The sequence below is a fragment of the Mesoplodon mirus genome (assembly GCF_964341445.2).
Source record: "Mesoplodon mirus genome assembly, chromosome: 1".
Taxonomy (NCBI): Eukaryota; Metazoa; Chordata; class Mammalia; order Artiodactyla; family Ziphiidae; genus Mesoplodon; species Mesoplodon mirus.
In genome coordinates, this window is record NC_138976.1 from 10,054,395 (window position 1) to 10,070,216 (window position 15,822).

General features: G+C 42.3%; 1 protein-coding gene across 9 annotated transcripts in view; it reads left to right on the forward strand.

Annotated features, from left to right (window-relative positions):
* Positions 1-15,822, forward strand: part of MAPKAP1 (MAPK associated protein 1) — a 229,547-nt gene that overhangs the window by 127,204 nt on the left and 86,521 nt on the right. For 7 of the 9 annotated variants that reach the window (XM_082617690.1, XM_082617693.1, XM_082617695.1 and 4 more), the window contains 2 exons: positions 4,177-4,251; positions 5,865-5,974. In XM_082617690.1, the coding sequence (XP_082473816.1) occupies positions 4,177-4,251; positions 5,865-5,974 (185 nt within the window). The remainder of the gene's footprint in view (positions 1-4,176; positions 4,252-5,864; positions 5,975-15,822) is intronic. The other 2 variants (XM_082617692.1, XM_082617694.1) reach the window with 1 other exon arrangement.

A 15,822-nucleotide genomic window follows, 5' to 3' on the forward strand; every position in this document is an offset into this window, starting at 1 on the left:
TTTTCTGGCACAATCAGTCGAGCAAGCTAAGCAGGCATGACCGGATTTGGCAAGTCCCAAGGACTCTGGCAAAGATAGACAAGGAGAAGGCGGAGGGCAGTCATTTTGGCTTCTCACTGCCCATTAGTCTAGTGAGTTATGTTTTTGGAAAATGTCTCTTTTGAAAAAGAGTACTTTGTCCAATGTCAAATATCACATACTCACACAATACGCTTTGATCTTTAAAAAAAATTTTTGTCAGTGCAAGGGGAAACAAAATGTGGCATTCCCACTAGTGTAAACTCTCTTTATGGATAAAGAAATACCCGAAGGACTTCCTTTAAAGCAGGCATGCTGCAGTTATTATAAGGCTTTCTCTTGCTCATATATTTTCATTTTCTACCTTGAAATGCTCAAAAATGAACATGCATGGAATTGGGACCAGAGCAGGCTGGGAACCAAAGGAGTACGTCTTCATCACGATTATGAACTGGTCAGGACTGGAGGAGGGAGTGCTACTCTTGGCAGCCTTTTCCCACTTTCACAAACTGATACTGTGGCTCAGGAAACCAGGATGTTTTCCAAGGGCTTTTAAAAAGCAGTCTTGTAGGTCATATGGTTAGTCTAAGAGCTGGGACATTTATAATCAAACTGAATTTGTTACAGTGGGAGTTGACCTTTTCCATAGATTGGTCAGTGGTTCCAATCTGGAAGATATGCTCTCTGGAAGTCTCTTCTTCCCCTTAATCCCCCCAAACTCCCTTGGCCATAGGGAGGTTTAAAACACAGCCTTTGGAGTCTGGCTGACCTGGGTTCAAGTTCTGTTTCTTCCACTTCTTAGCTGTGTAATTCCGGGTTATGTGTCTCAACCTTGCCAAACCTCAGTTTCCTCCATTATAAAATGGGACTGATGATAACACCTACCTTTTCTGGGAGGATTAATTGAACAAAGTAAGTGCTCAGTAAATGTTGACTGAAGTCATTTTCTCATCGTTATATATCACTTCTTTGTATGAAGAAAAGCTGATAGTTATTATATTATCTATTGCTTATTAAACATTTATTTTATGACAGGTATTATGTTAATTATTTTAGAAGTATTTAGCCCTGACAGCAATCTTATAGTCTAAGAATTAGCCTCATTTTGTAGATGAGAAAACTAGAAGTTAGAAGGATTATATCATTTACCCAAGGAAGGCAGAGCTGGGACTCCAAAGCAGGCTCTATTCTAGAACTTGCTGTGCTCTGCTGCCTTCTGGCATTGCCACCGTTTTTTCAGTATGATAGAGCTAAATGACAACTATGTTTTGAGACCTTGCCACTAAGAAGCTTCTCTGATCCCCCTCACCCCTACCGGCTGGGTTAAGTGCCCCTGTGTTTTGGCAGCACTCTGAGCTTGCCTTCATCTTTGTGCTTATCATGCAGAACGATAATTCTTTGTTTGCTTCTTTGTCTTTCTCTCCCACTGGACTGTGCTACTTGGATTAGGGACCGTATTGTTGATTTCTGAATCCAAAATAGGATCTTTAATAGATGACTGACCTCAGGTAAATTCCCTAATATTTCCAGCCTCAGTTTTTGCAAACTGGATATAATTTATTAGTGCCTATTTGAGGGTAGAATGCGTTAATGCAGATTTAAAAGGCTTAACACAGCACTTGGCACATACTAAGTGCTCAGTAGGTAGTAGATGCTACTATTATTGTGACTGTTGAACAATAACATCTTGTTCTCTGCAGAAGCAGACACTTCATAAATCTCACTGGATTTCTGTGCGTTATCACCATGATTTTTGACTTCCACCATCCCCACCCAAAGCTGAGTTAAGCCGAGGTGGAATGTACCTACTTCTCTGGTTTACTTTCTCAAAAAGGCAAACCTTAAAACCGGAGCCCAGGGTGCCCTGCTTTGAGCTTCAGGGGGGTTTTGACGCCTGGGCCAGGGGCTGCTTGCTGATAGTGTCCCAGTGCTGCCACCATGCCCAGCCAACTGCACATTTTCATGGCCCTGTGTTATCAATTATGAGCAATGAAGGTTGAGATCCATTCCCCCAAATAAGCAATATCTCCTGGGGGTTTTGGGGAAGTGGGCTGAATGGGGCCTCTTCTCTTGGGGTGATGACTTGGGACAGGGCAACACAAGAGAAGGAACCTCGTAAACCCCTTTTACTGTTTGCCAGCCTTAGTTCCAGGCGCTTGGCATTCATTGTCTATTTCATCCTCCTGGCAATTCTGTAGGGACATGGCCTCCTCATTTCGTGGATGCAGCTGAGGTTCCCACATGTTAAGACAACATTTTGGTTAGCCATGGAGCCAGGCTTTGAACCAAAAGGTATTTAACTCCCAGCCCATGTGTCTTCCTCTCCAATATGTTGCCTTCCAACTTGGGTTCTGATTCCAGCTCTGCCCCTATAAATGGAATCTAAGCTTCTCAGATAAAGACTGTGCCCCTACTTCTCTCTCTGTCCACCACCGCCTCTAGTTCAGTGCTTAGTGCAGAAATGCTCATTGTGTTAGGTTAATGCTGGTATAAAAACTTCCCTCTGGTAACTGAGTGGCTTTGCACTGGGACAGAGCTGAATTCCTCAAGTGAGTAATCTCTTTTTAAAATGCCCATACGTTTTTCAGTGTTTGCGAGACTTGACAGGACCTAACATGGAATTGACTGAAGCACTCCTGGCAGCATTCAGTCAGCTCCCTGAGGTGGCGCTTCATCCTGGACCCAGCACAGGCAATCCAAGGAGCTGCGGAAGGGTAGCTGCTTCTGCTCAGTGCCCCTAGAACGCCCTGCGCTGGCAGAAAAGAAGCTGTCCACGAGGGGAGCTGGGGGAGGAGCAGTTTCCTAGCTGAGAGTGGGTTTGCAGCCCACCTGTCTGTCCATCCATCTGCCTGTCTATCCAAGGGCTGGTCATCCCCGGCACAGGTCACAACCGAGAGACTGAAATGCAGTGCCATGAAGAAGGGAAGCAGGGCTAGCACCCTCCCCGCCTGCTGCCCTGGGTCCCCCAAGCTCATCATCTCCTCAGCCTCAGACCCAGTGCCCAACATTAAATAAAAGTGCCTTTACAGGATGTATTTCCGTAGACATTTTAGAAAGCCCATAGAAAATCCTGGATATGAAGAAATGAGGCATAAAACCCAGACTCTTTGGAAGTCAAGCTGAAAATTGTGGTAGCAAGTCTCCATATCCATTTATTAAATGGGAGCGTAACTTAACAGTTGCACCTACATGGATTCTGAGAACCACTTAGATCCTGTACTCTAGCGTTTTAGAAACATTAAGTGCCATAGACTTGGGACAAGATCCAAGGTTGGTGTTCGTCTGGAGGGAGAGGAGTGAGTGGAGCGCGAGGCTGACCTGAGGAAACTTTCATTAGGTCTGGCTGAGGGTGCAGGACGTGGGTCACAACCTCTTTCTCCTTTAAATGTGCACGTTTTCACCGAAACGGAGCCCCAGAGTGAGATCCCGCACGCCCGCGAAGGCACATTCCGAGTGCCGAGCATGCCCCTTCCCTCCACTGTTGTTTTCATTTTCCTCTCATGAACCTTGCTACCCTGGCTTCAGCACAGAGGCTGTAAAGGAAGATGGAGAGCCAAGTTACCTCAGAATGATCACTATCGTTAACATTCACGGGTGGTTCACTTATCATTCCTGACTGCACAGACATGGCAGCCGCTCGGAAGCGTCCGCAGGTGTAGCATGGTGATACATATTACAGTGTGCCACAATGGATTTATGTATTCTGTAACAAAAGAAAAGTGTAATGAAAAAATACAGAAGGTAATCCTTTATTCCTCCACCACACAGTTTATCAGTAATGCCTGTGGATGATAAGTGCCAGGGATTTCCTCCACATGCTTTAACCTTGTCACCCAGGTATGTTTTGGTAAAATGACAGAAAAATACGGACTAGGGATTTTCCTCTGTTCAAAAATCTTTTCAAAGGACACTTTTAATTTATGGAAGTTAGTCCAAACACAAGGCTTCCTTTTGAACTTTTAGTCCGCCTTCGCTGAAAAGATAAATGTATTGGTTGGAAATAACGCTATCAGCCAGCAGCAGATTAGGAGAGAATGTAAGCAATTTACAAGCAGACTCAAATCTAAAATAGTTCAGGTGGAACCCGGACAGATGGGAGTTTGGGAGATCTAGCCCAATACTAGCTTGCGAGTACCCAAGAACTGGTGTTCCTTTTAGGTCCTCCTCATCCATCGCCCAGCATATTGTCACAGATGGAGCGCGTACTGACTTCCGAGGAGAAAGCAGAGGAAGGCAAGTCTGAAAGCGAATGATTGGCATTTGTTCCAAACACACACTGGCCTGGTGCCAGAGCAAATACCCGCAAGTTTATAAATGCACAAGGCACTTTACGTTTCAGAACTCTTGCCAGAGCATCACTTACTACCTCGCTCCCTAAATATAGTTTTTAAAAAAGCTATTTCTTATTTTGCTTTGATCAGTAAAATAAACTTTTAAAGATTGTTCTGGGATGGGGTCCAGCTTCTGAGGTAAAGAACGGCCGGGGCTCAGGCATGATTCAGTAACAGAGTGTTCAGTAAAATTAGCTTGACAGTTCTCAGGCCTGCTGTTCGAGAGCAAAACTTGACCAAGTTAAAATGGATGATCGTGCTGGCTAGAGCAGCATCGGCTTTTGCCTTTTAACAAATGGAATGTCAAGGATTAAACAGCAAGCCGTATGGAGAGGAGGGGGTGTGGAGATGTCTTTGTATTAGGGAAGCAAATTGGGTCCTTGGTTTTGAGATCAGCCCCCAGCCCCCTTGGAAAGCCAGCCACCTGGTTGGGTCCAAACTAGGTTTAAGACCCCTTCCCAGCCTGTCCTACCATTGGGAAGCTTTTCCATGGCTTAGCTTGGGGCTTGGCTTTTCTTTCAGTTTTCTTGTCAGTATGAAGTTCTGCCATGTTTTTTGGCTGTGTTCCGCTTTGAGATTCTTATGGGGAAATGGGAAGGCAACCAAACTCCTTGTGGCAATTCCCATGTTCCATAGTTGGAAACTTGGGTCCCATTTGTTACATGAGCTGCTTGGAATTGGCCTGTTTTGTTTCAGTGCCCAAGCATAGTGAGTAGTATCTGTGATACCTGCTATTGCAGTTAACGGTCTTAGTGAAGTTATCCCTCACCCAGGGATGGGCTTCTTTTTTAAGCCTACTTGTTCCTTACCAGTTTTTTCTTATCTAGATGACCCCCCCACCCCAAGTGTGATTGGCTAGAAGCTTATAAGTAGTGTTATTATTTTGTCATAATTATTTACGCTTCAGCTAATATTTTGCTTGACCTTCTAAGAGTAAGTAGATTAAAACATTACTACTGAAGTGTACACAGACTGTGTATTTTTTTAATGCTTGTTTATTTATTTATTCGCTTGCTAGTTAGGGAGAGTCTTTGTTTTCCTTATTCTAAATTGCTTTGGGCTATCATATCCACCCCCCCACCCCCCATTTCCCCTCCAGGGCTCCATGAGCTTTAATATAATGGTAGTATCTGCCTGCAATGACATCTACTGACACAGCCAAGTTTATCGTTTGTTAGTCCTTGCTGCAGGATTTGGCTTGGGAACCAACACTAGGAAGCCATGGTACTAGTGACCCACACAGACCAATTGGATTCAATTTAAGATAAATAGAAACATCTTCCCTAATTCTGCCCTGTCTTTCACTTGGAACCTTTCATATTAGAATGCTTTTCTCACGCGTGCGTGCTCTCTCTCTGTCTCTCTTTTTCGAGCTAGAAGTTTGTTTATTTAACCCTTTTTAAAATAATTGACACTTCATTGTACACTTAACTCAAACTGAAACTCAGTGAGGACTGTATTAACATCTCTTTGGTTGAATATTGGTCTTGATTTAATGTTTGTCTTTTCCTACAGAAATGCTGCTCATGGATTCTCCCTTATTCAGGTGGACAACACAAAGGTCACCATGAAAGAAATCTTGCTAAAGGCAGTGAAGCGAAGAAAAGGATCCCAGAAAATTTCAGGTGGGACAGTTAAATCATACTCTGGCAACAGAAGCTTAACCCTTTGTTAAAAGTGCTGGGTGTGGGTGTTGGTGTGGGTGTGGGTATGGGTGGGTGTTTGATGGCTGGCTAGATTGGTTCAGATGTCATTGCTGGGTTCAGTAGCAAGTGTACAGCAGAAAAGTGACTTTAAGCTGCCCTGGGCCCAAGGAAGGGATTGGGTCAGTGACATATGTGAGAAGAATGTGTCCATGTCGCTTATGGAAGCTTCATCATTAATTTGCAATAGATTAAGACAAAACTACTTGAGCTAACTATTAGTTGGCGTAAAGCTGTCTGGAAAACTGATCTAACCCTAAATTTGAAGCACTGCTTTTTTGTTTGTTTGTTTTGGGTTTTTTTTGGTTTTTTTGGGGGGGGTTTCTTTTGCCGTACATGGGCCTCTCACTGTTGTGCCCTCTCCTGTTGCGGAGCACAGGCTCCGGACGCGCAGGCTCAGCGGCCATGGCTCACGGGCCCAGCCGCTCCGCGGCATGTGGGATTTTCCCGGATCGGGGCACGAACCCGTGTCCCCTGCATCGGCAGGCGGACTCTCAACCACTGTGCCACCAGGGAAGCCCGAAGCACTGCTTTTAATTTCATGTTTTCATGTAGTTTTCCATGGGGGAAACTTCTGGTTGCTAGTGTTTGGGGTATAGAATAAAAGAAAACATTTTTTCATTTTTACCAAAATGAGGGCAACTGTAAAAAAAAATTTTTTTTAAAGATAAATCACTTGACACAAGTAGCTGTTAATCACTAATTCCTCATTACTCAATTTATACAGAAAATAAGCTTGTGGTATTAGCTGTAATATTTAAAGGATACGAGAAAAGAAAATATTCCCAATATTGAGAAATAATTATTTTGAGAAATAGCTCAAAGATTTATCACACCATAGACAACTTTAGTATAAATCAACCTATCTATGACATGTCAGATATCTTAGCTTTGTAAGCAAATGAGACTTCTTAAACACCTTTGGTTTTATGTTTTGGAAAGGGAAAAAAAGCATGGCTCAGGTTGAGGAAAATAGTTCTGTGTTCCTTTTAAGGGGAGGAATATAATCTGTTCCAGATTTAATTAGCTATCTTCAGATGAAAGCTGAAGTTTTAATAAAAGTTAGAAGAGATAACACAGTGAAGGACACGGATGAGCTGTCTCAAGGCCATATTCCAGGGGAACGATAAGAGCTGTAAAAAATGGCAGAGGAGAGCAATTGAATGGAGCAATGAAAATCTGATTCTCATAAAAAAGAGAGAGAGAGAGAGATGCTGGTAGGGGCGGTTGTAGATGAGACCTGCTAGCGTCTGCAAGCAATTTGGATGCTTGCCAGGAGTCATTGTTCACCCTCGGCTGTGGCGGCTCCGTCCAGATGTGCCAACTGCACGTTTCGGCTTTTGCCAGCTGACTGCGCCGTTTGATAACCAGCTCTCTGGATGCCCATCACTGGCCGCAGAGATAGAATTAAATGATGATGATCTTCCCACAAGTTGGGAGAGGAAACAATGCATATAAATCTTGATTTCATCTCAGCATGAGAAGTCTTTATCCATCATCACTCATAATGAACAAGTCGTTAGCTGGGATGAATGGTGTTCTGGTTTTTCCAAACACCTCTTTTGTTCATTTTTTGGGTGACTTCTATCCATTGCATGGGGGTCAAACCTCTTTGCATTTAAGGGATGATTGAAGAGGCATAGCCTCTACTTTCCCAGGGGAAAGTAGAAATTTAGGGTTCTAGGTGACAATCTAATAGCATTTAAACAGTTTCAGATATTTAAAGGTATTAAATAAGCATTCTTCTACCTTTAGGATCCTGGTTTTTTCGTCTTGTTTTTGTCCCTAAATTTTTTATATAATAGTGTATTTTATGACATATTTATTATATTCTGAGATAGCTTTATTCTGAATTGCCCAAGAGGAGATAGGACTTTTTTAACCTTCTTAATAGAAATTCTGCTGTCGCACATTTTTTAGATCATGAAAGCTCTGTGAACTCACTGGGATATAGCTGAACCAGTGTTTTTCCCTCCGTCTCCAGCCATCCCTGTCCAATTGCATACCTATTTATCTGTGTCCATCTCCAGCAACCACGTTTATCATACACACATTTATTTATGTTCACCTTTGGGTACACATCCCTGCCATTTCCATCAGAGTCTTTGCCATATCATTGGCAAAGAGTTAGGACTCGTTGTCTGAAAAACAGTCATCTGCATTATTTATTCCTTTTCATACTAGAGAAGTCAATTGAGATTGATGCATTTACATAAATTACTGTCCATTTTCTTGATCCAAAAAGCTTTTTAAAATAAGAAGCTCTTTCTGTTGCTTTGTTAAGTCTGGTCTCAAGAAATAGAAGGATTATCTCCAGTTTGGAAAAGATGTTTATTTAAGGTTAACTTGGTAAAGGCAGGGTATATTTTGTGTTTTGGACCTTTGTATTGTGGAGGGGACTTGTTTTGGAGGGTGATTAATGAAGGGGAAAATCCTCCTGTCATAGGAAGAAACACAAGTAAATTTACTCAAAAAAAAAAAAAGTCTGTTAGTGCTCACAGTTGGCTGTGAAATACTTATTACTTACCCGTTATGACACATGAACTTAGTCATGGACTTGGTGTCAGGAGATGCCAGGTTAGAGACACTCATTCTGCACTTCCTAAGCCTCTACCACAGTGACCCGCTCAGTCTTTGCAAGAAGGTACCTGCCATGCCCGGTGTCTGGCTCAGCCCTCTCTTCAAACAGCTTTCACCTGATTGAGCGCAGAACAGCACTTGTCTCTTTGCTACTATTATTTAATTTAAGTGAGAAGGGAGAAATAGCACTTGAGATTAGACAGCATGTGCCATGCAGGGTCAAGAGTTCTCACACTGCTTGTGCCTTGGAGGTTAGTCGTATTAGACCAGGATTTCAGAACTCCTTTCATCGGCTGACAGTGAACTCTAGCTGCTTACTCACAAACCTTTAACATCTCTCATCTTTTCTTCCCGAATGACCATACAACTCTCTGTTTAATAATAGTAAATTGAGAACTTAAACTATTTCATTATTAAATCAAGCTGTGGGCTTAATGACTGGCCTAGTGTTTAAATACTCTGTTGCCCTTCCCCCTGGCATTCCCTCACCAATTTTCATTTGTAGAAAATCAGAGGTGATAGATATTTGAGCAAAAGAATTCTTCTTTGTTTAGGTAAATAGCTTTGTCAATGGAAACCTCTAGGGTTTTAAAATATTTTTGCTTTTTATGGATAGAATATCATTACAGATACTTGCAACTGATCTAAAATTTTGACTTGCATTATTTGTAATTATTTCATCAAGTCATAACTATTTATGAACACTGCAGGTTTTTTCTATTAATATTCATGTACTGAACTTACAGTAATCTTTTCATAGTGTGTCCCAGTCAGTTCTCTGCTAAGACCTATTTTATTATTATTATTATTATTTTTTTTTTTTGGCGGTACGCAGGCCTCTCACTGTCGTGGCCTCTCCCGTTGCGGAGCACAGGCTCCGGACGCGCAGGCTCAGCAGCCATGGCTCACGGGCCTAGCCGTTCCACGGCATGTGGGATCTTCCCGGACCGGGTCACGAACCCGTGTCCCCTGCATCGGCAGGCGGACTCTCAACCACTGCGCCACCAGGGAAGCCCAAGGCCTATGTTTTTAAGCCCATTTTAAAATGTCTCTTTTAAAAGTCTCCAGCTTTTCATTTTATTACTGACCTACTTGACATTTGGAATCTACTTGCATTGGCAGAAAGTCCCCACGATTTAAGAAAATTGTAAATGGAGAATCCAGTTTTAGAAGAATTAGCTGAAACTTCTTTACTAATTTTAACAGTTAGGTGGGTATGTTTTTAACATAATGAAGAGTAGCCTGTCAGGTCCCTTGATTTAACCAGTAAAATACACTAGCCTGTTGTTTAGTGAGTAAAGGCCTTAGTTTATCAAGTTCTCCTTTTATCAAGTTCATCCTCACAATCAGTGATGACCTTCTGAGCTTCTTAGTATTTTGATGTTGTTAAAATATTATTACACACCAACCTTTACCAGCCTCCTGAAGCGTGATGTTGGGTACGACAGAGGCACTTGAGAACTGGAGGTAGACCTAAATTCAGCTGTAACACTGATGCAGAAATAGAGGTATCTCTGGGTCTACAAAAGAGAGAAGGCTTCAAAGTAGGATTTTCTAAGCAGAATAGTGATCTGTATGGCTGTGGTTTCAATATTTGTTGTTATTATAAAATGGAGGAGTTTTTCTTTATCATCTGCTGAAAGATTGAACCAGAAGCATGTCAACTTTTTCCCACCCCTGTCCATTCTTGCCTTTTGATGTGAAAGACAAATTTTTATTAGTCTGAAGATCCTTTTTGAAAAGTTCTTGTAATATTGTCAATAAGACTTATGACATTCATTCCTACTTTCCCCGTACAAAATTTCACCTAGAATTTGAAAGGTAAATGTTAGCTTTGTCAAGTGAACTCCCTCTTAACATCTCTGTTTGGAGTTACAGACCACATTATTATTGTTATTATTATTATTATTATTATTATTATTATTACTTATTTATTTGCAGTACGCGGGCCTCTCACTGTTGTGGCCTCTCCTGTTGTGGAGCACAGGCTCCGGATGCGCAGGCTCAGCGGCCACGGCTCACGGGCCCAGCCGCTCCGCGGCACGCGGGATCCTCCCGGACCGGGGCGCAAACCCGCGTCCCCTGCATCGGCAGGCGGACTCTCAACCACTGCGCCACCAGGGAAGCCCAGACCACATTATTGATAGCTAATTTACTGTGTTTTCACTAGATCCCTAGAATGTCACCAAGGAGATAGTCTAGTCTAGGACTTCTCAAACACTATTCCCTAAAGTACTGCTAGGAGCAGAGAGGGGAGTGAACATCTACCACAGGGTGTGTGAGGTTCTGATCTGAGAGATGGCTAATGATGACAGCATTGGATGCTCAAGTTTTATCTTAAAAATTCATGTAAGGTGTAAATATTGATCTATAATGTATTTGTAGCTGTGTGTACACTCACTCATGCTCTCATGGGTCAGACCTATGCTGGGTGCAGGGAGACTGTGGTGAAGCAGATCTACAGGACCCTTGCTGAAGAGGAGCTTACATTCTAAAGTGAGAGTAAACATGAGGGGCTGAGAGAGAGAAGATGAGATGCAGGGCAGCTCACTGCTTTCTATGGATGGTCAGGGAACACCTCCCAGAGAAATTGACATTGAAATTGTGACCTTCACATTTAAGCTGTGAAGAGTTGGAGAGGGGCAGTGTCTTTCAAAGCCTTGGCTGTTAAAGGCTTACTATTTTAATATAAAAAGAACATTTCAGGGCTTCCCTGGTGGTGCAGTGGTTGAGAGTCCGCCTGCCGATGCAGGGGACACAGGTTCGTGCCCCGGTCCAGGAAGATCCCACATGCCGCAGAGCAACTAGGCCCATGAGCCATGGCTGCTGAGCCTGTGCGTCCGAAGCCTGTGCTCTGCGATGGGAGAGGCCACAACAGTGAGAGGCCCGTGTACCACAAAAAAAAAAACCCAAAAAAAAACATTTCAGATTACTTTGAAGTTAATTTACTTAACTTTCTCCCCCCATCACCCCCCCAAAAAAATGTAGTAAAAATGACCCTTGAATTCTTCCCTGTGCTAACTCCACACATCTTATCCATTAGCAAGTCCTCTCATTTTTACCTCCAGAATATGTCCTGAATTCAGTCTTTTCCATCTCCATTGGATGAATCCAGATCACCAAGACCTCACCTGGACTGTTGAAATACACCCTGGCTGCTTTTCCTGCCTCTCCTCTTGGCCCCTCCAGTCTCTTACCTACAAAGCAGCAGACAAAGAGGTTTTTAAAATATAAATCAAATTATATCTGGTCCAAACCCTTCAATGACTTCCAGTTGCATTCAGAATAAAATCTAAACTTCTAACCTCTGTGAAATACACCGAGGCCCAAAGAGGGAGTAGGACATACAGAGAATATGAACACAAAGAAAAGAATTGAAAAGAAGTACAGAGTTGATGGCTGCAGTATGACAGGAATACAGACCAGGCCCCGAGCCCAGGAAGCCAGGGTGGGGATTCGGAGCCTGTACCCAAAAGAGACCTGCTAGAATGAACCAGCAGCACCAGGATCTCTGGCTCACTCCCTGCAACCTCACACGAGAGGCCTTACTTTCATGCCAAATAGACCTAGACAGTTATATACAAATTATTATTTATTAACAATGTTTTAAGGGGATTTATGTGTCAGGGAGAAATTGCTCTTTCCCCAAGATCTATTCCAATGGGGTAAGAGCTGATTTATTGAGTGCCTTTGTGTACTTACAGATAGCATCTCACTTAATCTGCATAACACCCCTAGAAAGGAGATTTTATTGTGCCTATTTTATAGATGAGACTTTAGAAATGTTAAAAAGTAGGGGCAAACATGCATCTTAGAATTAAGGAACTATGATAACTATACATGTGATCATATACTTTCTTTCCTCTCTCAGCCTCCCTTTCCTCAGTTCTAGGAGAAGTGAAAGTTACCCAAATTTCCCCAGTAAGTAAATGATATAATCTTAAATTGGAGCCCAGGCTTTTTTGACCTCAAAGCCATACTCTTTTTATTGTACCGTGTTGCTTATTAGAACCCTAATGGGAGAACAAATTTAAAATTCTGTAAACAGAAATGTTCATTGATTCTAAGATCTAAATGAATCAGGGAAGTGCAGCATTTAAAGGAACCCTGTGGTGAATCTGGATATAAAGCCAGGAATTCTTTTTGTAATTGCACAGTTTGTCTGTATTGGTGTCAGTTTTAATGTTTTATGTCTAGCTTTCTTAAAGCAACATACACCTGTCCTGAGCTGCCCTATGGAAAAGAGAAGCCCCTATGTTTTAGATGGAGTAGCATTTTTAACACTCTTCTAACCTGAAATACTCTCCAAAGGCTGAAGTTAGCATAAGAATCTTCTGACTGTAAAACTGAACAGAGTCCTGCCTGCTTCTTGTGTAATTGTAAAGGCAGAAAATCCAGTAACCTTTCTTCTGTGAAAGTAGTTTGCCAGCCAGAGACCCAGACATTTGCTTTCCTTATTCTGTATCCTCTTTTAAAAAATGAGGGAGGAAAGGTAAATAGGACTGTTTAAATGTTCTTTGTCAAAAAGGCAGGAATTTCTGCAGAAAACTGCTCCTCCTCATGAAAAAATAAATAGTCATGCAGATGCCACTCACACGTGGGGGTTGGATAAGAAACAAAGACCTGATACTTGGTATCCAGTGACCCAGTAGGACAATGATACAGTAAATGAGGACTGCTAAGATGTTTACAAGTCAGGAGTGACCCAGGCCGGAATCTCACAGTTACATATTCCTCCTGCCTCCTCACTCTGCCTCTTTATCTTGTTGTTTCATCTCACCTGAGCCTCCCCCTGGCTGGAGCGATCTGAGGCTCATGATGGATCTTCTTGAGTATAAAGCAGAGCATGTTAAAGATGGCATTGCAGTCAACTATTTTATCCAGAAAGCTTGGGAGTTGAGAGAATTTATTTCAAGCAAAAATCTTTTGGAATTACTTCAGAGACCCAGTTATTTTAAAAGGGTATTATGAGCTCCTGCAACCGCCACATCAGAAAACCTTGAAATGTGTCATTCGCCAGAACTACATTTGACCGGCATTTCCTCTTCCTGCTAGTTGCTAATCTTTCAGAAGTTCCTCTTCCATCACAAAATCTATTCATTCACTCCATCTGGAGCAGTCACCAGCATGGATTAGATTAAAGAAAAAGAATGAAAGGAAGAGAAAAGACATAGACTCCCAAGAGGCTTTGTGCTGGTACAGGGGGCACACACATTTCGGAGTCACAGGACCTTTTCTGGGGTCCACTAGGGACTAATTCTAGAACACCACTAATTTAATAATAGCTCTTCAGGAAAAAAGAAAGAAAGAAAGAATATTAAATGTCTATATTGATTGTAAACTGTATCCTGCTTTTAGAAATATTTTAAAATGTATTTTAGAATAAGAAAACTGAATGTGTAGTCGTGTACTTACCTCTCTGAGCCTTATTACTTTCCTGAGCTGTAACGTGGGAGAGGTTGAGAAGATGAATCAAGGGCACCATACAGAAAGCTGTGTGTGCTCGAAAGCTCTGGGTTCTGAGATACCCTGTTTATTAGTTCAGCAGTCATCATCCAATGCTGCCTGCTCCGTGCCAGCCACCACACTAGAAATCAGGTGGAAAACGTGATGAGAAAACAGACTCAGAGGCACTAAAATATGGTACATGAGCTACTAAAGCAACACAGATAAGAGACTACTTAAAACCACTGGGTGAGGCAGCGGGCTGAGAAAAGATGCTCTGGAGTAAATAATTTCTTTGACAGCTTTTTTGAAGATTAATTAGAACTTTGCCAGATGAGTAAGCGAGAAAAACATTCCAGGCAGAGGTGTTTTGAGGTATAGCCACAAAACATAGACGTTCCGAATTACTAGAGCAGGGCTGGGGCAGAGGATAAGCTTCAGAAGCTAGGCAGGGACAGAACTGACCAAGCCAGGCCTGATAGTGTACTCAAAAATAGAACTACACGGATTTACTGGGGGCAGTTATATGCAGCAGGCACTACGTAGGCACTAGGGATTTTGTAGAAGCCAAGAAATGGTCCTTACCCTTGAGTCGCTTACTGTTTAGCTGGGGAGACAAACAAACAGCCATTCACAATACCATGCAAGTGCTGAGTGGAAACAAATATAGGGCCTGGGTGCACATTGTAGGAGGAAAGCCCTAGTCCAGTTTTAGGGAGTTAGGGAGGACTATCCTAAGCAAATGCTCCAGCTGAGACCCAAAGGTGAGTAAAAACTGGCCAGGTGAAGAGGGATGAGAAAGAGCATTTAGGCGGAAGGAGCGAAGTGAGAGCTTAGTGCCTTCTGGAAACCACAAGTGGCTCAGTCTAATAAAGCAGTAGAGTAGGAGGAGATGGGAGGGTGGGGAATGATGAGGCTCGAGTGGTCCTTTGGAACCAGATCGTGTTTGTTAACTATGCTGAATTTGAACTTTGCTCTGATGGCAGAGGGGAACCACTGCAAGGAGAGCAATATAGTGAGAATTTCTTTTAGAAAACGTGCTATGTTATAAAAATGGATTAGAGGACGCAAAACAGGAGGCAGAGACACCAGTGAGGAGGCTGTTGACTCTATCCAACGGGTGATGAGCGTGGAGGCAGTGGGTGGTGCTCAGCTCAGGAAGCAGAGGGGTGGACACCAGGGTAAAGTCGCATTTCTTTTATTCAAGCTGAATGCACAGTTTGGGGGAGAATTGAAAAAGCTTGGAGCTGCCACCAGGTCTCCTGGGGTTAATATTAAAACAAGGTGGTGAAGAACAACAACAAGGTGGTGGCAAAAGATAGGCTCTTAAAGAGTTGTGTTTTTTCTTTCTTTCTTTCTTTTTTAATAAAATTAAATAGTGATTGAAAACAAAAATTTTGGAGATGTGTGAAATAAAAATTGAAGGTTCCTTCTTCAGTGCGAGCCCTTTGTTTTTTTTTAATTCACTTCACATTCAGGTGTACATATAGGCTATAAGTTTCATGTGGGCAGGACCCTTTTTTATGTTTTTTGGGTTTTTTAAAATCACTACATACCCAACATCTAGCAGAATGCCTGTCAAATAGAGGACACCCAAAAAGCGTTTGTTAAATGAACTCATGAAAAATGTATCCATGTCATTTAAAAATGACACCATACAATATGCATGATTTTGCTTTTTTTTTTTTTTACTCAATACTGTGTCATAAGCATTCTTCTATATTAGAGTGACCACTGCATTTTTA